Source organism: Mustela erminea, chromosome 5, assembly GCF_009829155.1.
Source record: "Mustela erminea isolate mMusErm1 chromosome 5, mMusErm1.Pri, whole genome shotgun sequence".
Classification (NCBI taxonomy): domain Eukaryota; kingdom Metazoa; phylum Chordata; class Mammalia; order Carnivora; family Mustelidae; genus Mustela; species Mustela erminea.
Window position 1 is genome coordinate 64,013,363 of NC_045618.1, and position 26,243 is coordinate 64,039,605.

Below are 26,243 nucleotides of genomic sequence, written 5' to 3' on the forward strand. Positions count from 1 at the left end.
ATTCAGTACTTCTTTTCCCCTCTTAGAACCTACACGGAAGTCAATGAATGTGTCCAACCAAGATTTCATGTCCTATCTACCTCTACTGGACTCTGCTGGGAGATGCATAAAGGTGGATGCAGTAAGCGGAGTACTACCTGGGGCTTGTATGGGACCCCATCTTTGTAGCCAGGAGAGAGGAGCCACCGCCACTTCTCAGGCTCCATCTCTCCGGCAGCTAGCCCTGCATTCCATAGTGGTCTGAGGGAGAATGAGGCAAAAGGAAACACTCACCAGGTTTCACAGTGGCAGACTTCCGGCCTCGCTTGGCAGGGGACCGTTCCTCTTCAGAGGTGATCAGTTTTCTTTTGCCTGAGGGAACTCCGGAGGAGGCACGAGGGCTTTCTGTGGTCTTGCGGGTAGGGGTTGTGCTGCTGCTGCTGGAGGCAGCAGGGGTGGCCGGGGAACTGATGTTGCTGCGCCGTTTCCGCTTCCCTTCCACCAAATTGTCTAGGACAGGGTAAGCCAAAGGCTGGTCAACTCCATGAGACCATGAGGCCCTGGACTCCAAGAAGCTGGGTAGGGCCTGAGTTAGAGATCACCACACCCTTTCCTCCACCTCCCCAGGCAGCACAAAACCTCCCTTCAAACCACCACCTTTTCTGTTTCAGTCTCAGTCATGACTGAAGTATGCCTGGCCCCCTGCAGAAAACTGGGGAGGTCAGAAGAATCTGAGGACTTACTTTCTGGTCCCGGGAAAGACACAGAGATAGGCAATGGCTCCAGAAAACAGCAGCTCATCAGCATCTCATACACCACAGGAGTAGTAAGATTTAGGAAGGCATGCTTACTACTCTAGAATTCACTCCTCCTAACACAAACAGAGCAGGGCCTGGGGGCAGTTTTTCAGGAAGCAAAGGTCTTACCCAAGCTGATATCTGCTGCCTTGGTAAGGGGGGTTACTGCCTCGTATGGGCCAAGGCCATACTGCTCCCTCAGTCTGTTTCCTTGCTCCAAGGACAGGATGACGGCCATTCGCTTGTACCACTTCCTTTGGCCTTCTTTTTCAATGCTGTAGTACAATTCTCCAGATTCCTTCCTGTGCCCTTTCACCACCCCTGAGTGGGAACAACAGAAGAGCGGCCTGCTGTTGTTTTAGGTTGCTTGGCACCCACTCACCATGGCTCTGCACGGCAGGCTTGAGGCAGGGCATTAAAAGGTACAACAGGGGGCTGAAGCCAGTACTTAAAGAAATTCCAGTGGCACCACCACCACTTAGAAAGGTATGTAGCTACTACCCTGGGGTTGGGACATGGAAAGGTTCTTAACAGAAGGAACTCTTCAGTTATAAAATAACTTCCTAAAGCCAGCCTTTGTGAGTTGTTAGTAGTTCAATTATTTTTTGAAGCGAGACATGTGGTTTCTTAACAATCCCATTATAACTTACTAATAAACCTTTCCTTCTTGGCTTCTTTGGAGGCTGAGTGGTAATTCCTGAGTTAAGCTGTAGGTGAAAGATGACATCACGCTAAGAGAACATGTGTCTGTGTGGCTAAATCAAAACAGAGATACACAGCAAAGAAAGGAAAAAATAAATAAATTCTGCCTCTCCTGCCTAATTTTCCCTCTTATCTATTTCTTGCTCTGATTCAGAACCTAAAAATAAGGCCTCTCATTTAGAAGGAACACAATGTGGAATATAAAAGGGATCAGGGCTAGAATTCCGGAGACCTAGGCCTAGGTCTAATTCTGCCACCACCAAGCAGTGTGGTCTTGGGTAAAACCCATTCTGAAACCTATGAAAAATACTCTCTACCTATCAAACAATTTACACACACGTGTGCAATATATGTGTGTGTATACACACACACACACACAAAACACATACATGAGGTAAAAACAATGCATTATCATGAACACCTTTTAAAAGGGTCCATTTGTTTTCCCCCATTAGCCTATGCTTGAATGAAGGGCTAAAAGAAACCCAGAGCATATGCCACCAAGAAAAGAAATAACAGACATGAAAAGCAAGACTTGGTTCTCTATCTATGCCACACAATCACTCTCTTTCCCCTTGTTTAAACCTCTATCAGGAAACTAAATCACAAAGACCCCCTTGAAAAGGACAAAGAAGCCCAAAGCAAAAATAAACTTCATACTGATGAAGAGTTACTAAAACTAAAGGTGGCTAACACTGACATTAGTAGACAGCCTCAATAAATGAGACACAGACTCCCTCCAACCCCGATGCTGTAATTCACCCTGCATACAGACTGTCTGTCTTAAGAGGACCTCCAAGATAAACTTTACATCTGAAAAAGAAGAATGAATATATCTGATACAAACTACATAAGCTACAGACCATAAAAAACCTAAATCCCCATGCTACTAATTAAAGCCACATAGAGCTGTTATTCAGTGCTAAAAGGTTAAGTTTAACAACGAAATAAAGGGGAAACAACTACTCAGGAGTCTACATCACAGGAAGGTGTGAAGATACTTTAACAGAGGCACTGTTGTCCATTATATCCTAATCCATGTTCCAAACAATCTCCAGAAACGGTATTTTTAAATGATAAAACTCAACACAAACATTTATGTTCAAATTAGCTCACAGAAGAGGCAATATATTCAAAGAATTGGCACACGAAACAGTCGTAACAAATACAAATCTGTCACCATCATGATTATAGGGAACTGGCTACTATAAGAAAAAAAAAAAAAAGGTACCGACCATGCACAAAAACACAGTACAAACAACTTCTTCCTAACTAAAAATATCTCAATAGATCTGCCACTCACCTTCTAGATTCCCAGCAAGGCAGGTACTGTATGTAAGTCTCAGTGGTGAAAAGGAAAAAACACTAACTTTACAGTGGACCAAACTGGCAAACACTTAAACCAAGGGATGAGGACTAACGAGACCAGTGACGTCCTATGGATGTCATGGCCTCTGCCCTATGTGATGTCAAAAGAAATGCACTTCACCTTCCCAGCATTCTTTTCAAAACCCTTAACACTCTGATCTAATCAAATAAAACATGAGAAGACCCAAACTGAGTGATATCTACAAAATATTTAACCCCCCAAAACTGTCAACGTCAAGAAAAAGAAGAAAAAAGATTCAGAAACTGTCACAGATCAAAGGAGATCAAAGGACACATGAGGGCTAACGGACTGGATCCCTCGAACAGAAAATGAACACGTAAAAGCTCATGAAATCCAAACAAGGTCTGGAATTTAGTAAGGAGTTAGGTTGGTTTCTTAGTTGTGACAAATGTACCATGCTAATGGAAGATGTTAACAACAGGGAAAGCTGGGAAGCTGGCTGAGGGGTGGACAGCAACTCCCTACATTATCCCAGTATTCTGTACTTGGCACAGTACTCTGTATTATTTCCCATAAATATAATATTATGCCAAAGTAAGTTCATTCAAAAATAAGCAACAAAGGAAAACAAAAAAGGCAGTGTGGAAGTAACCAATATAGTAGGAATAGAACTGCCAGCTTTAGAGACCCCCGCAGAGCAATCAGGCTGGAGCGAGGGCTCCTGGTAGTAACTGACTGGAGAGAAAACTGGCCCCGGCAAAGCGAATCTCTTACAGACTCCACCCCTTTATTACCTGCACTGAAATACTCATCCTCGGAGAGGGCTGTCACTTCTGTATCCAGTGGGATGGGGTCACACAGCAGAATGTCTTTGCCCAAAACGTCACACTCGTATCCATCATCAAAGAGCAATTTATACTTCCCAGCTCCGACATCACGAGTGATTTTCCCAGAGTAAAAATAGCCATTTGACGACCACTTGGCTACAACACGGAGCCCTACAAAGCTATTCCCTGGGGAAGAGGCATCCAAACCATCAGAAGGACCAGCAGCAGCTTGGAAAGGAATCTCTGGAGAGTCACTTCGACGCAAAGCACCAGCACCCACATCTGCCCGCCTGGTGGAGTCTGGCACTCGGGGCACAATACGAGTGAAGGATTTATCCTCCGGTGACATGCTGGGTGAAATGTCCTCTATGCCCAAGGGGCCAGGAACAGCTGCTTCTCTAAAGAGAGATAAGAGACAGGAGGCAGCAGTAAGAATTTTAAAAAGTACTTATCTACCAGGTTTCCCACTCCTCTGTCAGCCCGTTCTTAGAGGACCCGGCACAGGCATAAGCCTGGTTTCTCGGTAGCCTCTCTGCTCCCTGCCCACTCCCCAGTCAGTGCGGACCCCTCATGTCCCTCCTGACACCCCACATACTCTCTACTCCCCTCTCTTCTCTCTACTCCCTTTTTTTCTGAACAAGTCATAGACTAAGCATTATCTCACACTACCCGGGTACCTGGTTCCAGTGGTCCGAGAAGGCGGGCGGCCCCTTCGCCCGCGCCCACGAGGCGTGACTGGAGCCTTCCCTCCCTGTCTGATGCCAAGGCCTGCATCACCATCCTCCTCACACACTGGCGCCCCTGTCTGACTGACCCCTTTTCTAGGACTAGAGAATGAAGACAGGTTAGTCTGACAGCACCTGCGACTGGGTCCTTTCTTCACAAACTCTCCCCACGGCCCTTAAACTACATGCCAAACCAACATGTGCTAGCCCTCCAGGGCAGCAGGAAGCCAGTCTGAACACCCACCACCAAAACTATCAGCCAGGGAGTGGGAGTGTTGGATAATAAGGAAAGGACAGCCTCCTCTGCACAAGTTTATTCCCTCCTGACAAAGCCTCCTACTGCTGCCCTCAAAAACAGCACACCCATTTCCGCCCTGCCTCCTCTTCTACTTCAGGCTCTAGACACCTGCAGAGGATAACAAGAAGCTAGGAATGTGTCAAGTTGGGGTCACTACCCTAAACTTTTTGTATTCCCAACCAAAACACTTGTAGGCTACATAAAATGGGGATGGCAGCAGCATATGCCAGCACTTCCAAAGTCCCCTCACCTGTTTCCTACATTTTCTTAGAAGTCTAGCTCCCACAGAGCTCTACCCTACCTCCCATGCAAAACAAGGGGAGGAAGAGGATTTGAATTATCCTAGTTGGAGAATTGGGGGCGGTGTTCCCATGACTCCCCTTTTCCTGTGGTATTAAAATGTCAGCAACCCTGCCCCTGCTGTAGCTCTCTCTCTGGAGACCCTGTCTGCACCTCAGTTTTCCTGGGCCTCCTCGGGAGCTGGGCAAGGCAAAATCTGCGGGTTCTGTCCCGCTGGTTTTCCCTTTGAGTGTTCCGGCTCCTCTCCCTGAGCTGCCACTGCTGTGCATGGCTGACAGACTTGTCCCACTTGACGTGCGGTGTAAGCTGGACGCCTTGGAGGAAAAGGAGCTGATATCCCCCAGGTCACCTGAGGAGCCCCCAGTCTGTGAAGGGGAAACTTCAGTTTCACATTCCTGACACTCTACAATTGGCTCTTCAGTCTCCTGCAAGAAAGAAATGGATACAAAAGCTAAAAGCCGCCACAATGACATCATGCTAATGTGGAAGTTGAAAAACCTGAGATGGATAGAAATTTCAATTCAGAAAGGCAGGAATCAGGAGACTTTCTGGAATCATGGTGATGTTCTGTATCTCATTCTGAGTAGTGGTTACATACAATTAATTGTCAAAAGCCACTGAACTGAACATTTGAGACTTGAGCTTTCTACAGGGATTATATTATAGCTCAATAAAAAATAAATAAAGGTGGTACTGGAGTGCAAAGAGAGAGACCTCTATTATAAGCTAGTAAGTTATAGTATCTTTTTACTCAACAAGTTCACAACTTTTGGCTACTAAGAAAACAGTAAGGACTCTAATCCAGACTACAGGCAATTTTTGTCTGGGAGAAGAAAGGTAAGAAGAAAGGAAAGTTAGAGGAGGAAAACAAGTGGTTAGGGGCCCTTCTGGATATTTGATCAGCAGTGGATAAAATTACATGCTTTTTGAAATTAGTTATATTACTTTTCCATAAACGATAAAGGAAACAGAAAACGAGGCAAAAATGGGCTAAAAATGGTGCTACTGTTTAGAAAAATGAAAACCAAAAAGGTAATAAAACGTTTAAGGTTGCAGTTACAGAAGACAGGAATGTCAAACTGACTTTATCTCACATGCTTACTTTGACGGAGTGGTAAATGGAGCTCAGTTTTAAGCAGCCTTTAGAGGCTAATTCCCAGGATTTTTCTAAAAGGTTATGGGACCAATCAGCAACATCCTCTCTGGGCATAGGACTGAAAATTACAGCCCAGGTGCTACAGATTTGCCTTCCTGCTCTAGACTGTTCATGATTATCCAAATCATCAGAGAAGACAGGGAGACATGTAGACAGACTCTCCTCCCCCAGTCTTTATTTATAGCCTCTCTGGGCATACAGTATGCAAAGCACACATATTTAAATAATGCTGTAAGATAATTAAATGATTATCTTTGACCACTCCCTTCTTGAAAATCTCTCCCTTGGAATCTACAAAGTCACTTTTACTTTCAGTCCACCTCTTTGGCTACTTCTTTATGTGCTTGTTTTTGGGGTTCCTCTTTCTTGGTCTGATCCTTTAGAAATAGTATTTCACAGGACTTTTCTCATTCCTTTCTCACTCTACTGTGCTTTCCCTGGTCAGTCTTACCACACTCATCCCTGCGTGTCTGCCAACACACAATGATGACTGCTCCAAACTCACAGATACAAATATCCAATAAAGTCTTCTCTCTGGATGTACTAAGGACACTTGACATTTAACCCATCCGAAACACAATGTCCTCCTCCTTCCATTTCCTTGCCTTCAATGAATGAATCCTGGATATGCCCAGTGCATCTCACATCCCCTACGGCTCTATGCAGAGGATGGTTTTTCTCAACTAACCTCAATTCAGGAGTATGGAGGTAAGAGGCAACCTTGCTCCCCACTGCCATTAACAGACCATTTCTATCTCCCCACCTCTTGCTCTTACTAAACTACTATTTGCCATTCTGTTCAACTTTCCTCTCCCCATTACTCACCAAATCCTCCCACCCACTCACTCTCATGAATGAACACTGTAATTCCTGGTTCACAGCCTCCCTTCCCAGTCTTTCCCTACATCTGTCACTATCCTCTGTGGCTTACATTCATCAGATAACCCTTCTAGAAATACCCAAGTTCCTGATCTGATTACCGCCATCAACATTTTCCACTACCTCAGCCATGTGTCCTCAGGGTCTTTACCAGAAATTGCACCACCTGTAAAAAGTGTCAGAGATAAATATGACTTTCTCAAATCACTGTCTCTTTTCACCAAACTGTCTGCTCCAGCCAGATTCCAGTCTGGTCATCTGACTACAACAGCCCAAAACTGAAGCCGATCTCTTCACTTGGATATGACAAATGAGTAGAGGCATGGTCAGCCTAAAAGGCTGGGATTCCAGACTCTATCTCTGTTGGATAGTAAGCCCTGGAATATTAGCAAGCTACTCCTGCCTTTGCAACTGTCCTGCAGTCAAAGCCACTGCTCTTCTAATGACGTAGACGCAGGCACTAAGCTGGCCTGTTAAGATCGTGTCTCTTCTTCCAAACTACAGAGGCCCTGTTAAGACAGAGATGGTAACACCATCTTCTTTCCTGGGTATGTGTATACCCCAAATTCAGCACAGTGCATACCACAAGTGAGACCCTCGGGAAATATTTACTGAATGATCTTCTCTCTCAAACCAGTGTTCTATTTACATTCTTTGACACAGTGTGTGGTACTACCATCTATCTAGCTGCACAGGCAAAAAGCCCAGGGACCATGCTATATTTCTCCCTCTCCCTTTATCCCCACATTCAGGAATTCACCAAAGTCTATCAAAATTTTACCCTCTATCTATTTCTTGCATCTTATCTCTTCTCTCAACCCTGACCACCACTGTCCTAATCTGGCACTCATTACCTATTGTCTCAACTATGCCTCAACCCATTCGAATCCATGGTTAAATAGCTACTAAACTGACCTTTCCCATATACAAATCTGAGCACATCACTCTTTTCTCCGAAATTCTTTCAAGGTTCTCCATCACACCAAAGATAAAAATCTAAACTCCTCTATGGTATACAAAAGCCCTTACGCTATGGGCCTTTACCAACCCCAATGGCATTCTCTACCATTCCCTACCTGACTGTAGTGTCATATTGAGCCTCTAAATATTCATTAAGCATATCATGCTATCTATCTACATATTTACGTAACTTTTCATTCTGTCTATAATGTCCTCCCCCACCCCTCAATGTCATCTGCTACATTTGAGTACTACATCTTCTGAAAAATCTTTTAGCCACCTTCAGGTAAGCTGGCAGGTTCTGCCCCCTCTTCTGACACATCTTTCTACTCCCTACCTCAGCAACCAACAAGTTTTGGATTCATTGCTCCTAGAAAACAGGAGTCTTTTTTTATCTTCATAGTCCCAGGGCCTGCCACGGTGTAGGAACAAAGTATAAGCTCCTAGAGAATAGGAGTCTTTTTTTAATCTTCGTAGTCCCAGGGCCTGCCACACTATAGGAACACAGTTAAGAAGTTGTTGCTGGTAAACAAATGAATAAAATCTCTAAAAGATAATAAGCAAAAGGGCGCCTGGGTGGCTCAGTGGGTTGAGCCGCTGCCTTCGGCTCAGGTCATGATCTCGGGGTCCTGGGATCGAGTCCCGCATCGGGCTCTCTGCTCAGCAGGGAGCCTGCTTCCCTCTCTCTCTCTGCCTGCCTCTCCATCTACTTGTGATTTCTCTCTGTCAAATAAATAAATAAAATCTTAAAAAAAAAAAATAAATAAGCAAAGGATACAAGATATGAGGAAAGTTACGTTCCCAGAAGCCTCTGACCTCAGTCTTCACACTCCTTTATGCATCTTTTTTGCTGACTACCAACTAGACTATTCATGCCTGTGTGCTCTTTACTCTATCTGTGCCTTTACTCACCAAGCTTTCTATATGGAATGCCCTTCCCCCTTATCAATCCAACTTCTAAAATCTTAAGTATCCAACTCAAATGCTTTCTAGACATCATTCAGAAAGACTGTATCAAAATTCCCCTCAGATGAGTTTCTTCCTCATCACACTACCATATGAATCACATACCACTTCTTGCATACATCATTTTTACTCTTGAAAGTGAGCAAATGTAGTGGTTAAAAATGTACACTCCAGGGGCGCCTGGGTGGCTCAGTGGGTTAAGCCGCTGCCTTCGGCTCAGGTCATGATCTCAGGGTCCTGGGATCGAGTCCCGCATCGGGCTCTCTGCTCAGCAGGAAGCCTGCTTCCCTATCTCTCTCTCTCTCTCTGGCTGCCTCTCCATCTACTTGTGATTTCTTTCTGTCAAATTAATAAATAAAATCTTTAAAAAAAAAAAATGTACACTCCAGACCTAGACTGCATGGCATGAGTTCTAGTTCCTGTTTATTAGCTATGTAACCTAAAGCAGGTTATTTTTACTGGCTTTGCTTTCCAATTCTTTTAGAAAATGGGATAACAGCATCTACCTCACAGCTTAGCTGTGAGGATTAAGTAAGTTAAATCACTTCAAGTCCTTACAATAGTGCCTGCCATGTAGTTAGTACTCCAAAAACATTGGTTCCTGTAATTACTGTATTTAATTATGGCAGCATTTTCCAAACTATGTTCCATATGGGTATAATAAATACTACCTTAAAAAATGTTCAGTTGTCAAATAAGTTTGGTTAACTAATGTATTAAATAATAAAATAAACATCTTTAATAAAGGACTTCTTAGAGCCTTTAATGTAATATGCACTATGAATTTTCATGGGGGATGGGAGGTTTTTAAGCGTTTGGTATTTCTCAAACTTTGACCATGGAACATTTTTTTCCTCTCAGAGTATCTGAAAGACCTGCTGTTTCCAGAAATATACTTTAGAAAACACATCGGGCGCCTGAGTGGCTCAGTAAATTAAGCGTCTGACTCCAGCTCAGGTGATGATCTCAGGGTTCTGGGATCCTGTTCAGCGGGGAGTCTGCTTCTCCCTCTGCCTCTGCCTCTGCCTGCCGCTTATGTTTTCTTGCTCCCTCTCTCTCATTCAAATAAATAACTAAAATCTTAAAAAAAAAAGCACATCAAATAATAAATTAATGCTACAATGTAACACTTTAGATTAAAGTATTTATAAAAACTATCCATGAAAGCATTCACTTTTCTAAAGCTGCTCTAAGTTCCCAGTTTTTCCAAAACACCAAAAAAAAAATTCCACAAATGTAAAACTGAAGATAACATCTGGGATTTTGGTATACAATGAAGAAAGAATACAAGACAATTTCTCAAACTAATGTCAAATCCTTTCTGCCGTGAGGGGCACAATGGCCCATCAATGAACAGCAGCAATAATATGTTCCATTTAATAAACTACATACAATTTTAATTCTCCCTGAGCTCAACTTCCTGTATGACTAGCTGGCAGATTTTTTAAAAAGTGCCTGAGTAAAGGAAGGAAAGTATGTAGCTGTGCATATCAATTAATAAAATGGTTCTTAGAAATTAACATTATGTACCGAGAATGGTGCCACATCTTTAATTCTAGAAAATGTGCTTACTTTCAGCTAGTATGAGATCTAAACAAAGTATAATGTTGTCCAGTGACAATGAATAAATGCCAATATTTTGCCAACACTGGGAATGAGTCCATAATGAATCCTACTAAGAAATAAAGGTGCATCTTTACCAGCAGGTATAACCACACATGAATGGAGACCAAGAAAGGACACAATCAATAAACATAAACACAAATGAGAAAACAGCGAGAGGCAATGAAAAAACACGTGGAATAAAGCAGAAGAATTCTAAAGCTCCTTAAGTGTTTCCAAGGATTAAAAATAATACATAGACTGTATTTATACATGACAGGGATTTAAAGAGATTCATCAATCTGCTCTTTACAAAAACTGAAACCATGATGGGACTGGTTAAATAAATGACCAAAGGTCAAACAGTAAGCTCATGATTGGGAAAAAGAGAATTGAAGACTCTCCTCTCGGGGCGCCTGGGTGGCTCAGTGGGTTAAAGCCTCTGTCTTTAGCTCAGGTCATGGTGTCAGGGTCCTGGGTTCGAGCCCCACATTGGGCTCTCTGCTCAGCGGGGAGCCTACTTCCTCCTCTCTCTCTCTCTGCCTGCCTCTCTGCCTACTTGTGATCTGTGTCTGTCAAATAAATAAATAAAATCTTAAAAAAAAAAAAAAAAACTGAAACCATGATGGGACTGGTTAAATAAATGACCAAAGGTCAAACAGTAAGCTCATGGTTAGGAAAAAGAGAATTGAAGACTCTCCTCTTGGGGCGCCTGGGTGGCTCAGTGGGTTAAGCCTCTGCCTTCAGCTCAGGTTATGATCTCCCGGTCCTGGGATCAAGCCCCACATCGAGCCCTGCATCGAGCCCCACCATTGGTCTCCCTGCTTTGCAGGGAGCCTGCTTCCCCCTTTCTCTCTGCCTGCCTCTCTGCCAACTTATGATCTGTCAAATAAATAAAATTTTTAATTAAAAAAAAAAAAAAAGACTCTCCTCTTACCAAGTTCTTAACATCTTTCTAACAAGACAAAGGAAAACACAAAAGCTAGTTGTACAAGAAGGGCAGGTAGAGGTGAACGTGGAGAGCCAGGGAAACTTTTCTACTGAAATTTGCAACATAGACCCAAGTATGTATTACCTCAGTTACTTTTCTTTCTACTTCTGTTCCATCCACATAATACACATCTGTGATGACACGGGTGACAAGCGTGCGAACCTCACGGATTGTTCTCATGTGGCGATGCAGGACATGGCCATGTGGGGGCTGAGGCATATCAAACTCTTCCTCTCCCTGTGACAGAAAATATGGAACACAAGCATGGGTCTCACTGCAAAAAGAATCAGATCAATTTCTTCATGATGAGCATTGTTCAGAGGTTCCATGAATCTAGTGTGACGGAATTTTCTAGTTGTTTTGTACTCTACTCACCTATAGGTAAGAACAGGGATGTACCAGCTATATAGCCAGAAGCGGAAGAGTTTTTAACAGTTTATCACTTAAAATGACCTATTTCTGTCTAAATCAAAATCATAACATCTAGCACTTGTATCAAGGATATTTAAGTGAAACTCTGACCCCCATAAAAGTACATTTTAGGTTATAATCCTTTGGATTTTGATGCTGACTTGTCAATCAGTATACAAACTTATACTTGCATCATCTCTTTAAATAAAAGGCATTCTTTAGAACTTTATATAAGAACAGAGTAATCTATTAATCTCAGTGCAGTCTGTTTTTCCCACATTAGTCACCAAAACTATAGTTTAACTAGATACAGATTTCTCTCAGAATATGAAATATTTAATGTTTCAAGTAATAATTATAACAAGAGCCAAGCTAGTGTCCACAAACAGAAAACATTAATAAATAAGGATTCTGTATTTACTTGTACTATAAAGAATAGTTAAATAGCTTAAATAAACCCTACATTTTTATGCCAACTGTTACATACATGTTTTCTCATTACACATATACCACATTTGACAGCATCCATGCCCTCCCCTCCACCCCACTGGCTCTCTAATTCTGAGCAGGAGAAAATGCACTTTTTCTCCCGCTTTACTTCCCCACAGTAGACTGACTTTTTTTTTAAACAGTCAATGTCAAGGTATCCAAGTCTTTCCAAAGAACTATATATACCACTGCAATGATGATGACCCTGGGTTTTTACTGACCAATATGGTAGTAATTTACCTAAAACTTTGAGTAATTTTCCTAATTCCCACTCCAACTACATCTTAGGGGTAAAGTATCTACCAAAATGGGTATCTAAATTATGAGGATATAAATAAAACAAAAAGTACAGAAACATAAACCAACTCATTTCTTAAAATACTTTTGTATAGTGCTCACTTTGGCAGCACATACACTAAAGTACTTTTGTATACACAACTCTGGTTAATGAGTGGTCAGAGCTCTGGTCTGTCACAGCTCCATCATCAGGGTGCCCCTGTATCAGAACCGTGACAGCCTAGACCTCCTGCCTACACAGGGAGAGCCAGGCCCTGGATCACAGAGGTCTTAAAGGTTTCAGGGATACATCAACACTCCTTGTGTTGAGACTTCTCAAGACTTCCTGCATTCTTCCCCTACAACAGCCAGACAAGATGATCACTTCAAGAGAGACACTTAAAAATAAACATGTCTGACAGAATAAGAAAGGAGAGAAAAGAAAGGGGGCAGATAAAAAGAAAGCTATGCTTACTCTCTCTTCAAACAGTCTTCTGAAAAGAGGTCTCTGTAAAGATAAATAGCTTGATGATCTTAGCATTATAAAAGGAAGATAACAAAATGAAAACAAAACCAAACTTGCTCTTTATTAAAAGCCTGGCTCTAGGTGCACTGGCTACAGAAGTGAAATTTTAAGGACTGTCTAAGGTAGGCTGCCTATGCTTTTCCCCAGCACTGGCCGGAGTCCTACCCAGAATGCAGTGGATACGAAAACACTGGCACCTGAAAAACCTCCACAGAGCCTTCCTCATTTTCCAACATTCTTCAAAATACAGCACGGCAATGCCGATTTGTTACTGTACCCACTTCATCTGTAATTTTTTACTGTAGTAAAATATACACGAAGTTTACCACTATAACCATTTGTAAGCATACACACATTCACACTGTTCTGCAAACATCACCATAATCCACCTCCATAATGTCTCACCTTTCCCAAGTGAAACTGTACTTACTCACCACCTAGATTTTCCTAGCACCTTTCTTAGCAGGAAAAATTAGCTCTTAAATATGTTATTTCACTCTGTATGACACAATAGCAGTACAGTATCAGCAGTGGTGTTTAAAATCGTAATAATCAACACGCAGTAGCAGTAGCCAACATATACTGAGCTATCTACTATGTGCCAGGTGTAGTGTTAAGTAAGGGGTTCACATGCCTTATCTCATTTAATCCTCACAATATCCCAGAAGAAGTGGTCTGACTCCACAGCCTGGGCTTAACCACTAGGGCTCACTGGCTCCTGCTCTCATCATCATGAGATAGGAGCAGAGATTATTTCCCTATTTTACAAAGAAAGAAAGGAAGACATAATCTAGTGGCTTCTATAAGACTGCTATCTTTTGGATCAAGTTTAACACTTTCTATAAAGGTAGAGAGACCACATTATTACCTGGCAGACTGTAAACACTTCAATGGTAAAAACAGGTGCAAAATAGGGTCTGATCTATTATAACCCCTATATTCAAAAAACTATGCTATTTTTAATCTGTACAAACTGATAGTCTTAAGTTTCATAGACTGTGTTACCTTGAAAGGCTAATAATGTAAACATAATTTCTGGAGTTCCTGGAGAGGCACAGATAAACAGAACAAGACTACACAGGCCATGATTAATAAAGAGAAAAGCAACATAGCATAATGAAAAGAATACCGATTCTGAAGTCAGATATGCTGAGTTCAAATTCCAGTTCTGCCACCTACTGATGGCAAAATCTTGGGCAAGTTACTTAACCTCTCTTCAGCTCGGTTTCTTTACCTGTGAAATGGGAATAATAATACCAACCTCATGGGTTGTCTTGAGCACAATGCTGATACACTTTAGGTGTTCAATAAAGAGGAACTGTATTATTTTATTTTTATAAAACAAACAACTTGGACAATTAGAACGTCACTAGCACATCACTAGCTAGCACTTCTATCACATCACTAATGAAGCTTTCCTAGGCAGATTCCAAATGAAGATAGTCTACCAGAGAAACTGAAAAGGCAATTTAAGCACTATTAATAACTTCCAAATTTTCCCTGCCATGGAACCCAAAAGCCATCTGATGAGATTTTATGAACTTCCTCTTATTTGTTAATAGGTACAGTTCTACCACAATTTCTTACCCATTCAATTTTTATTACTACCTACACTTCCCAACTCTCTTCCCAAGAACCTCCAGTCTTACTTCCATCAGGCCCAATCCTTTTCCTCCCATTATATCTAGCTGTAGCCTCTTTCTGCAGTCCTAGTCACCCGAGCACTCCTTCCTCTCTCTCTTACTGTTCTGTTTCTAATACTGTGGTACAGTATCCTTCATGCTTCTCTATCCCTTCTCCTCTGCTTTGTACTCTTCTCAAGTTCCTGGGAACCTTGATGAAATAAACTTGGGAGGGAAGCAATCAGCAATGATGCTTTTTTTTTTTTTTTTAAATGTTTTTTTTTGTTTTTTTTAAAGATTTTATTTATTTATTTGACAGAGAGAAATCACAAGTACACTGAGAGGCAGGCAGAGAGAGAGAGAGAGAAGGAAGCAGGCTCCCTGCCGAGCAGAGAGCCCGATGCGGGACTCGATCCCAGGACCCTGAGATCATGACCTGAGCCAAAGGCAGTGGCTTAACCCACTGAGCCACCCAGGCGCCCCAGCAATGATGCTTTTAAGGGAAGACGAAAAATTGTGGCAGAAAAAGTTAAATGTAGAAGAATATTATAGGGCCTAGACTAAATTCCTGGCTTTCTTTTCCAGTAAAGACCTACTTGACAAACTCCAACACTGTTTCAGACTACCTACTGGATACAGCTACCCATAATTTTCACTACCCTATCTCCATCCTGGAAAAATTGTTTTTAATTACTGTTCTGTACAAAATCCTTAAGAATTATCATTAGGTACAAGTACCACATGTTCAATTCTCCAGGAATCCATGAAGTCAAAAAACAGGACCCCTAAGATACTCTGTATGTTGTCTCACCTGGCTATGGAGAGACTCTGTATCATCCCCAGGAGCACTGACCGGTTTTTCACCAGTCCCCCTCTCAGTCTGAACTGTGGCATCTTGTTTTCCAGAATTCTGGTCCACCGTACTGGTCCCCTGTTCACATACATTCTTTACAGTCTGGGTTGCTGCTGAAACAGTTTCTGGGACCCACAGGGAACGCTCTATGGTCTGGATTCCTATGTTATTTTGGCTGGGCCTTTCAGTCAAGGCATTACTAGGTTTTTCCTGATTGGTATTCTGGCCTTCTAGCACATCTGTCTCCATTGCTTCCCCTTGAGGACTGGATGGCCCCTGTGTGGCCACCTGCTGGGAGACAGGAGAAGGAGGGTCTTTGACAGGACAACTGGGCTTCATAGGCTGTTGACTCTTCCTGGTCCTTTGTTCACCTTCCAATTTTTCCTTCTCTTCTTCATCTTGAGTACTTGGAAAACTGAGCGAATTCCCCCTAAAAATCAACCATAGGAAGAAGCCATGTCAAGTAAGCAAGTGTGTGTGTCTACTGGCAAGAGGAAGTACACAAATTTGACAATCTGAGAAATGTGGGGAAGGGAGGAACTAAGGTGACAGAACATATCACCTTACAAAGTTCAACATAATTTCACCTTTTTTTTTTTTTTTAAGATATATTTCTTTTAGAGAGAGTGAGAGAGAGAGCACAGTGGGGAGAGGGAGGGAGTCTCAAGCAGAACCTGTGCTGAGCCTGACTTGGGACTGGATCTTACCACCCTGAGATCACAATCTAAATCAAAACCAGAAGTCAGTTCCTCAACCACGTAAACCACCTGGGTGCCCCAACCTAACTATACTCTCGAAAAAATAATGGTACATAGGACTATCCCACCATGATGATAAAATAGTCATGAAATTTCTTCCCATCACTAGTTACAAACTCTGAAATCTGACACCAGAAAATAAGGTAAACAGAAAGATGTAAAGCTATTCCTGAAGTCAAAGTCAATGAAGGCAGTTTAGGGATCTACTTCAAAAAAAATCTCAATTAGGTCAAGATGTATAGTTTGGTTTTTATTGGTTCTAACATTCTCAAATGACTCCTAGCAGTCTAGATACTTTCCATTACCTCCTACCCCAACCAATAATTTTAGGGAAAGAAATTTAATTTTTACAGCATAGAGTTATAGGTGAGATTCTAGCTTTGCTAGCTATACTGGTATATCTTACAACTAACAATGCAGAATGACTTGGATTCTTGAAGACATTCTCAAGATACAGCCTACTTCTTTTCATTAGTCTTCCCACTGGGCCATCAGTGACTTATTCAATTATCCCACAAGCATCTGATTAATATCTCCTCAAACTAGATACCACCAAGCTCTGAGGTGCCTAGGGGCTTTTTAAAATGTCCTTAACCAGAATAAAAAGGCCCAGATTAACTCCAAGTGAGGTTACACAGAAACTTAACATTCATGTCTTACTCATCTCTACTTCAAACACCTAATACAGAGCTTATTACACATTAAGTGTTTAATAAGTGTACTACGAACAAAAGAATTAATGTTCTCTCCATTAAGAGATTGAGTAATTGTAAAAATCTACTCTCAGATTAAGTAAACTAATTGTATAAGTAGCAAATTCATATAGAAAATGCCTATGAACTTTTAATTTTTGGTAAATTAAAATTCAGTGAGTCATTACACTACAAACAAAATAAGAAACTAATGCATTTTAGGCTACATTAAATGCATAGTAGCCAGAAAAAAGAGAAAAGGAATCCATTCTAAACTGACCATGGTATGACCATATCTGGATGTTTCAGTTTGGAGTATCATAGTTTATACGGCATAAACTGAGATACACCTAGAAGAGAACAGCCAGTATAATCAAGGATCTAGAAACCATGTCATATGTTGCTGAGAGCATTTGGCCAGAGAAGATGGAACTAGTCACTGAGAAAGAGAAAGCTGTCTCCATTCTGGAAGGAGTGCTCATCCCTTAAGAACTGAGCTGACAAATGTAGGCAGAAAATAGGAAACAGGAAGAGCTCTTGGAGAAATGCCCTGCTCTGGATCTTGAATAAGAAAGAGAAAAGAAGTTTCTGAGATGTCTATCTTGTTGAGCTCAGTTTACCAAAACAAGATATTGAAGAGATTTAGAACAGAGGCGTAGCCCAAGACAGGCTGGTAAAAATTTGGTGGTCAGGGGCGCCTGGGTGGCTCAGTGGGTTAAAGCCTCTGCCTTTGGCTCAGGTCATGATCCCAGGGTCCTGGGATTGAACCCCGCATCGGGCTCTCTGCTCAGCAGGGAGCCTGCTTCCTCCTCTCTCTCCTGCCTGCCTACTTGGGATTTCTGTCAAATAAATAAAATCTTTAAAAAAAAAAAAAAAAAATTTGGTGGTCATAGCTTGAGTCCTGTCAAGAACCTCAAATGAATAAGGATATATAACACAATAAAGAAAAGGTTAAGAGTAAGAGTCCACCAGGAGACAGAGGAGTAAAACCTACCTCTGAAGAGGTTGTAAGTGACCATAGCACAGGGCTAGGTACACAGCAGATGCTCAATCGATACTATGTTGCTTTATGTTGAATAAAACAAAGCAATTAAGAAAATTCTATTCATCTTTTCTATGACCTAAATACTCATGTTTGAATATTTCAGGCAGCGAACATCAATAGCTGAACAACAATAAAAGTCAAAAGCTGGAAGGAAAAGTACTTGATTAACTATTTGAAAAATTCAATTACCACTGTTTCCCACCCTTAAAGAAGCCTACCACATTTTACAGAAGCTGTTTATTTAGGGTAGAACTTCTGAACAGAGGGATGCCTGGGTGGCTCAGTCGGTTAAGTGTCTTTGGCTCAGGTCATGATCCCAGGGTTCTGGAATCAAATCCTCCATTAGGTTCCTTGCTTACCAGGAAGCCTGCTTCTCTCTCTGCCTGCTGCTCCCCGTTGTTAGAATGTGACCTGGGCTATTTGATTTTCAAGAATACCAACAAGCTCACATTTAATAATCAGAATGCTAATAAAAGCACTGACATATTTCCTTCTGAATATTTATGTCAATAACATTAAAATTATGCTGCAGATAACATTAGGAACATACCCGCTAACAAAACATCATCCAATTCTCTAATTACAGAATCACTGAACACCATATAATAATGAAAATACAAGCTTATTTCCATTGCCTTATTTCCTTATACTAAATATAAGAACTGTATATCCCAAACAAGATACTCTATTTAAATAGAGAAAGAATACTTTGTAACTCAAAAATTTTTTTTTGTTTCAGAGCTATTCTAAGAGATTATGGAATAAAGAAATCGGGCAAATCTTAATTCCATCAAGTATGACAAACTTTAAATTTGGGGGTGAACATCTCAGTTTGCCCTTTGGGAAACTAAAGAAAAATGAGAAGTCTTATTAAAAGCAAACAGTTCCAAAACTGAGAAAAAAGGTGTGATTTTAAAAATATAGAACTACAGATTTTTTTTAGAATGATATATTTTCATAAATTTATGAAGATTGAATCATTTCAAATTGATAGAATAAGTAAATCAAGACAAAAACCTATACCTATAAAATATTATATAAAATTTCTCACATCATCTCATTTATAAATCCATCTAGAATATGTCACAATCCCTCAGATAAAAATGTAAGCTCAAGTTCACAAAATGGTAGCAATGTACATTCTAGATTTTGGTACCAATCATTCTGCAAATCAGTATGACTCAAAAGAGGCTATGAAAATAATGCTCACCTCATGGGCACAGAGGGAGGATTCTGACTTCGAGCCTCATCATCTTGTTGGGCTTCACAAACACAGCTAAACACAGACACTGTCTTTGGAGAACTAAGATAATAAAGCAATACTGGGTTAGTATGGAAAGGGAAAGTACCTCTAGCGATTATCCTTTTTAGGCACAAAGGTAATAAAATCCTTGCTCTGCATCCCAAACCACCTTATTATACCAAAATACCCTTCATACTTGTTTCAAATTAGCACAGTTAAAAACTCTCAAGAAGATTCACAGGAAGTAAGATGGGACAGAGGACTGTATCAAATACCAAAAAGATGTAATCAGCGAAATCCAAACTTTAGTACTCTATAGAACAAACAACTCAGTTTCTTCAACAAATAAATTGCTAGGGGGAAAAGTGGGGTGTGTGGCGGGGGAGGAGATCCCAATAGAACAATGAATCATGGAACACTACATCAAAAACTAATGATGTACTGTATGGTGACTAAGATAACACACACACACACAAAAAAGGACTTAATCAGATCTTATGAGACAAATCAAATCAAATTTTAACTTAAGAGACATAATATGTGGACATTGTTTGGATCTTGATTTAACCGTGTAAAAAAACCTTTTATGAGGCAATCAGAGAAATCTGAACACTGACCTTTTTTTTTCAAGGAATCACTGCCAATTTTAAAAGTATGATCATAGCACTGTGGTCAAGTTCAAAATAAAAAATCCTTATTCTTTAGAAATAGCAGTGAGATATTTATAGATAAAATGAGGTACACTGGAATTAGCTTCAAAATAATCCAGTGAGGGTGAGTGTGATGGAAGTATTTATAAATGAACCAAGACAATGAGTTGGTAATTTTTGACACTGGGTGGTGAATACGTATTGTTGCATTCTACTATTCTTTCTACTTCTGTATATACTTGAAACCTTCAATAATGAAATGTTTAAGAGAAAAAGAAGATAACAGCAAGTAATGTGAACAGAGCCCAGTTAACAGATGACACCTGATAACAGTGGTACTGCTTCACTTAAATGCAAAAGAAGCGATCATTGAAAATATTCAAGCAGAGTAGTGCCTGGGTGGCTCAGTGGGTTGAGCATCTGCCTTCAACTCAGGTCGTGGTCTCAGGGTCCTGAGATCGAGACCCCCCCATTGGGCTCTCTGCTTGGTGGGGAGCCTGCTTCCCCTCCCCCTCTGCCTGCCTCTCTGCCTGCTTGTGATCTCTCTCTGTCAAATAAAGAAGGTCTTTTAATAAACAGATAAGATAGATAGATAAAATATTCACGCACAGCTTACTTACATTTCTATGGTGAACCTAACTATAAAGTGAATAAGACTTTTAAAATCTAGATTCTCATATACACAATTTCCTTAACAACAGTACCAATGAATTTCATCTCATTCTGACTCCCCAATACCCATCCTCCAAAATGAAGTCTTACCCTTATTTTTCATCCCTCCATTTGGCACAAAAGGTTCAACAACACACTGTTCCCTCTTAATGTGCACATGCACAGACTAATGACAAGTCATGTCTGATATATAATTATGTTAAAACCTAAGCAAGTGTATACTTCATTTTCTTTAACTTGTAACATTGAAGAGTCTTTAACTGAGTAATGACCCTCAACTGCTTATCTTTCAGATTAAATATGCAAGAGCCCAGAGAACCATCTCTAAAACAGAACTCTCAGCAGAACAGAACAGAACAGAACACTCAACAGAACTGAGTACAAAGGATTTACATGTGGGTCAGAAACTTGCAACTGAGGGTCAAATTTAGTCCACAGACATGTTCTATTTGACCCAACAAGAAGGAATTTTATTTTAAAAATCCAGCTTTCTCGTTAAAAGTGTAAAGGTCTGGCAACAGTAAGTTTGTACTCTTGCATGGTAATAACCAGCTGGAGTTGAACAGGGGCTCATGTTCAAATAGGACACACATTCAGCCAGCCAACGTCCTTAATACTCTGTGCTTTGGCACCTGGCCTGCTTTACTTATTTACTGTACTTACCAAGCCCCATTTAAGAATCCTCACCTAGATTTCACCAATGACTGCTGCTAGTATGTTCATGCTGGATGACTCGTGCTATAAACCAACGAACAGTTCTACTCTCCCAGCCACCAGATGGCAAAGCTTACCACAGAGCCTCAGGATGGGGTCAAACTCATCCTCCAAGCATTACAGCATTCGTGACAAAGCAAAAATTAGCAGTTCAACACAGTAGTTAACTTGGCAGGCAGAAGAGAAAATGGCCTGAGGTTGCGGCTGAGTCAGGAATCTTTGAAGGAACAAGGTCTAAGGCGAGCTCTTATTAAACCCTTTATTACCTTACCAATAAGCAGCAATAACCTGTCTCACCAACAGGAAAAAGAAAAAAGGGCACTCCCACATGAACAAAAGGGAGAAAGAGAAACACCTTTAAATATCTTAGTTCTAAGTATAGTGAAAGCTTTACTAGACTGAAGGTATTAGTAAGACAGCCTAAGTTAGATTCGACACATGGCTAAATCCTTTATGGTGGAGTTTCATTTTAAGTTTTTTCCCCTATCAATAAATCATCTTCTCCTTATTACCAGAGTGGCTTTGTATATTAAACTCCTCTAAATAGCAACCAACTCTGGTTACCTGGCAACAGCCTCAGCAACAGCAGTAGATCCATTTTTTCTTTCGCCAGTTGTAGGCTCTGAATAAAAACAAAAGCAAGAACAGAAAGTAAAGAGAAACTGAATTCAGTTAGTACCACACTTAAAAACTTGCTCTACTGGTACTGCAACAAGTGACAAAAAGAGGTAAGAGTAAGTGAAGAAAGATTTATCATTTAATGGTACAATTTTTCTCACTTGTGCCAAATCAATTTTCTTTCAAACCTCCTACAAAAGAAAGTTTGTCCAGAAATATAATATAATGAATTACTAAACAGTGACATGTAAAAATGACAATCGAACTCCTCCTGAATCAATTCCTCTCTTCTCATACAAGATGTATAAAATTTATGTAAAAAAAAATTTTCAGGGCGCCTGGGTGGCTCAGTGGGTTAAGCCGCTGCCTTCGGCTCAGGTCATGATCTCAGGGTCCTGGGATCGAGGCCCGCATCGGGCTCTCTGCTCAGCAGGGAGCCTGCTTCCCTCTCTCTCTCTCTGCCTGCCTCTCCATCTACTTGTGATTTCTCTCTGTCAAATAAATAAATAAAATCTTTAAAAAAAAAAAAAAAATTTTTTCAGGGCACCCGGGTGGCTCAGTTGGTTAAGCTGCTGCTTTTGGCTCAGGGAATCATCTCAGGGTCCTGGGATCCAGTCTCCTATCAGGCTCCCTGCTCAGAGGGGAATCTGCTTCTCCCTCCCCCTCTGCTGTTCCACCTGCTTGTACTTTTTCTCTCATTTTCTCTCTCAAATAAGTAAAATTTTAAAAAAATACAGAATTTAAAACAAAACTAAAATTTAGGTAAAAAGTCTTAAACTGATGCACAAAATTTTATCTTTTTTGATGCACAAATTTTAAATAGTGGGCAGTTTTAAGAGAACCCAAAACAGACAGTACTCAAGTTCTTCCCAAAGTGCCTTTGTGACAGATACTCAAAAAACAAAACACATTTTCAAGAAAGAATCTCTAGCAAAGAATTAAGGGTGATACTGAAAATAATCCCATATTCTCAAACCAGTGTTACTAATGCCAAAGGATTAAAATTTGCTCATGTACAATTTATTCCAGCCTTAGAGAAAATAGCAAATATTTTTAAACATTTCTAAAGCATTTATGACTGGACATAGTCTAAACAAGATGGGAGCTAAAACGTTAGTGGTTAGAGCCCTGGCTCTGAAACAGAAACCTGGCTCAGGCCATGGCTCCAGCATTTAGTAGTCCATCTTCTTTTTTTTTTTTTTAAAGATTTTATTTTTTTATTTGACAGAGAGAGATCACAAGTAGGCAGAGAGGCAGGCAGAGAGAGAGAGAGAGAGAGAGAGAGAGAGGAGGAAGCAGGCTGCTCCCTGCTGAGCAGAGAGCCCGATGTGGGACTCGATCCCAGGACCCTGAGATCATGACCTGAGCCGAAGGCAGTGGCTTAACCCACTGAGCCACCCAGGCGCCCCTAGTAGTCCATCTTCTTAGTCAGTTTCCTCATCTAGAAGACAGAGATAAAACAAAACCAACCTCACAGATTTGTTGTGAGGATGAAATGAATAAAACTGAAAGTAGGGTGCTTGCCTAACACAATGCTCCTGGTATCAAGAAAGACAGTATTATCATCCAGAACGTTAGCTCCATTTAAGGTCTTCCCAGTTATAATTTCAAATCTAAAGATTCAGTCTTTTAAAAAAGCAGGGGGTGGGGGAGGAGAACCTGGCTGGCTGAGTCAGTAGGAGAACCTGGCTGGCTGATCTCTGGGCTGTGAGTTCAAGCCCCATGTTGAATGTAGAAAATACTTAAGAATAAAATCATTAAGGGGCGCCTGGGTGGCTCAGTGGGTTAAAGCCTCTGCCTCTGGCTCAGGTCATGACCCCAGGGTCCCAGGATCGAGCCCTGCTTCGAGCCTCACATCGGGCTCTCTGCTCAGTGGGGAGCTTGCTTCCCTTCCTCTCTTCTCTGCCTGCCTCTCTGCCTACTTGTGATCTCTGTCAAATAAACAAACAAAAATCGTTTATAATAAATAAATAAATAAATAAAATCGTTAAAAAATAAATATAAATAAAGGTTCAAGGCTACCACATACTCTCTTAATAATTAAGACCCCACTTGATATTAGATATAATAAAAATGAAAACGTAATACTTTTAATTTCTGAGTATTAAGATTCAAATTACTAAGAACTGAAAAGCAGAATAGCAATGTAATTCAGACCCAGACTTCTGGTTCTTAAAACGACTGTTGTTCTTTTTAAATTTTATATATACGGGGGTGGGGGGGGAGCAAGCATGTGTGCACAGGGTGTGGGGGGGATAGGGGCAACGGGAGAGGGAGAGGGAATCTCCAACAGACTTCCCACTGAGCACATAGCCCAATACTGAGCTTGATGTAACGACCCTGAGACCATAACCTAAGCTGAAACCAAGAGCTGGATGCTTAACCAAGGCACCCCGTTTTTGTTTTGCTTTGTTTATTTTTTTAATAATTTATTTTTTTTAAGGAATCTCTACGTCAAACCCACAACCAAAGCAGGGCTTTAACTTACAACCCAAGATCAAAGAGTCGCATGCTCTTCCAACTGAACCAGCCATGCACTCCTGTTTCTTTCTTTTTTTTTTTTTAAGATTTTATTTATTTATTTGACAGGCAGAGATTACAAGTAGGCAGAGAGGCAGGCAGAGAGAGAGAGGAGGAAGCAGGCTCCCCGCTGAGCAGAGAGCCCGATGCAGGGCTCGATCCCAGGACTCTGGGACCATGACCTGAGCCGAAGGCAGAGGCTTTAACCCACTGAGCCACCCAGGCGCCCCTGCACTCCTGTTTCTTAAAACTACTTTGAATTCAGGCTATTCTATTTACTAGGCATTCAACTCTAGGAAAGCTGCTGTCTCCCTATGCCTCAGTCTCCTCAAATATAAAATGAGGGTAATAAAGGACCTATTTCACAGGTTTATTGTGAGATTTACTGAGCTGTACATGTAAAATGCCTGGTATATCTTAAGAACTCAAAGTATATGGTCTCTGCGGAGAATGCAAGGCACTTCTTATTCAAGTCCACCAATTCTAGTGGTAGTCTTTGAAAACTTCCTTTCCCAATGCCCCGAGGATTTTGATCCACCAACCATTTCCCTTGATCCCTCATCTTTAACCAATCTCTTTGGTGACTCTTCCACTCTATAAATCTCCTTAGGCCCCTATGTTTATAGGCATAAAAATAAAAAAATATTTCCAATCCTGAATTTCTAACTTGGCCTATTTTTCCTTCTTTCCTCAAACTTCTCTAAAGGATAATGTATCTGCTACCTCTTTTCCCCATCAATCCTCAATTACCTTCAATACAGCATCTACCCAAACAAAGCACCATACTGAAATAGTTCTTGCTAGAGTCACCAAATGGACTCTGATTGTCAAATCCACTGTTCATTTTCAGATATACCTTATCAGACCCCTACTTTTGTGTCTCACATTGTTACCTTCTTAATTCTCCTCCCCACAGACTTGGATCTTCATACTCTTCTAGTCCTCTTTGTTAAATGTTCCTTTACAATCCTTTAAGACTTCTTGCTCTAACTCCATTAAATAGCATTTACAAATTACCTAGCGAAGTACTATATAAACTTCTGTGTCAAACAGATCTGATCCAAACTCTAGGACTACCTCTTAGCAATTACTGTGACCTTAGCGGGGTGCCTAGGTGGCACAGTGAGTTAAAGCATCAGACTCTTGGTTTCAGATAACCTCAGGGTCCTGAGATGGAGTCACGTTTCAGGTTCCGTGCTCAGCACAGATTCTACTTAAGACTCTCTCCTCCTCTCCCCCAACCTACCTCCCTGTTTTCTAAAATAAATATATTTTTTAAAACTATTGGGGCACCTGGATGGTTCAGTCACTTCGGAATCTGACTTTAGCTCATGTATGATCCCAGAGTCCTGGGGTCAAGCCCCTCGTGGGCCTCCACACTGTGGGGAGTCTGCCCATACCTCTCCCTGCCCCGCCTCACCGCCTAGCTCATGCTCTATGTCTCTCTCAAATAAATACATAAAATCTTAAAAAAAAAAAAAAAGTTATTGCAACCTTAGGTATGTAACTGCAACAGCTCTCTGTGTCTGGAAATAAGAATATCTTCTTTAGAGCACTCATGTCCCCCTCCCCCCCCACCCTCTTTCTTCCCTGTCCCAAGGTTCTCTCTGGTCTACTATTCACCTCTCAGATTCATCCCCTC

The 26,243-nt window shown here is 41.1% G+C and overlaps 1 protein-coding gene across 8 annotated transcripts in view; it reads right to left on the reverse strand.

Moving 5' to 3' along the window:
- TP53BP1 (tumor protein p53 binding protein 1) overlaps positions 1–26,243 on the reverse strand; it is a 76,330-nt gene that overhangs the window by 7,501 nt on the left and 42,586 nt on the right. For 6 of the 8 annotated variants that reach the window (XR_004285796.1, XM_032343487.1, XM_032343484.1 and 3 more), the window contains 9 exons: positions 22,028–22,085; positions 19,395–19,487; positions 15,648–16,119; positions 11,597–11,749; positions 5,112–5,383; positions 4,313–4,462; positions 3,603–4,033; positions 906–1,097; positions 274–489 (listed from right to left, as the gene is read on the reverse strand). Coding sequence is in view for 7 of the 8 variants with exons in the window: in XM_032343487.1 (XP_032199378.1) it covers positions 274–489; positions 906–1,097; positions 3,603–4,033; positions 4,313–4,462; positions 5,112–5,383; positions 11,597–11,749; positions 15,648–16,119; positions 19,395–19,487; positions 22,028–22,085 (2,037 nt within the window). In the remaining variant the exon portion in view is untranslated. The remainder of the gene's footprint in view (positions 1–273; positions 490–905; positions 1,098–3,602; positions 4,034–4,312; positions 4,463–5,111; positions 5,384–11,596; positions 11,750–15,647; positions 16,120–19,394; positions 19,488–22,027; positions 22,086–26,243) is intronic. The other 2 variants (XM_032343485.1, XM_032343486.1) reach the window with 2 other exon arrangements.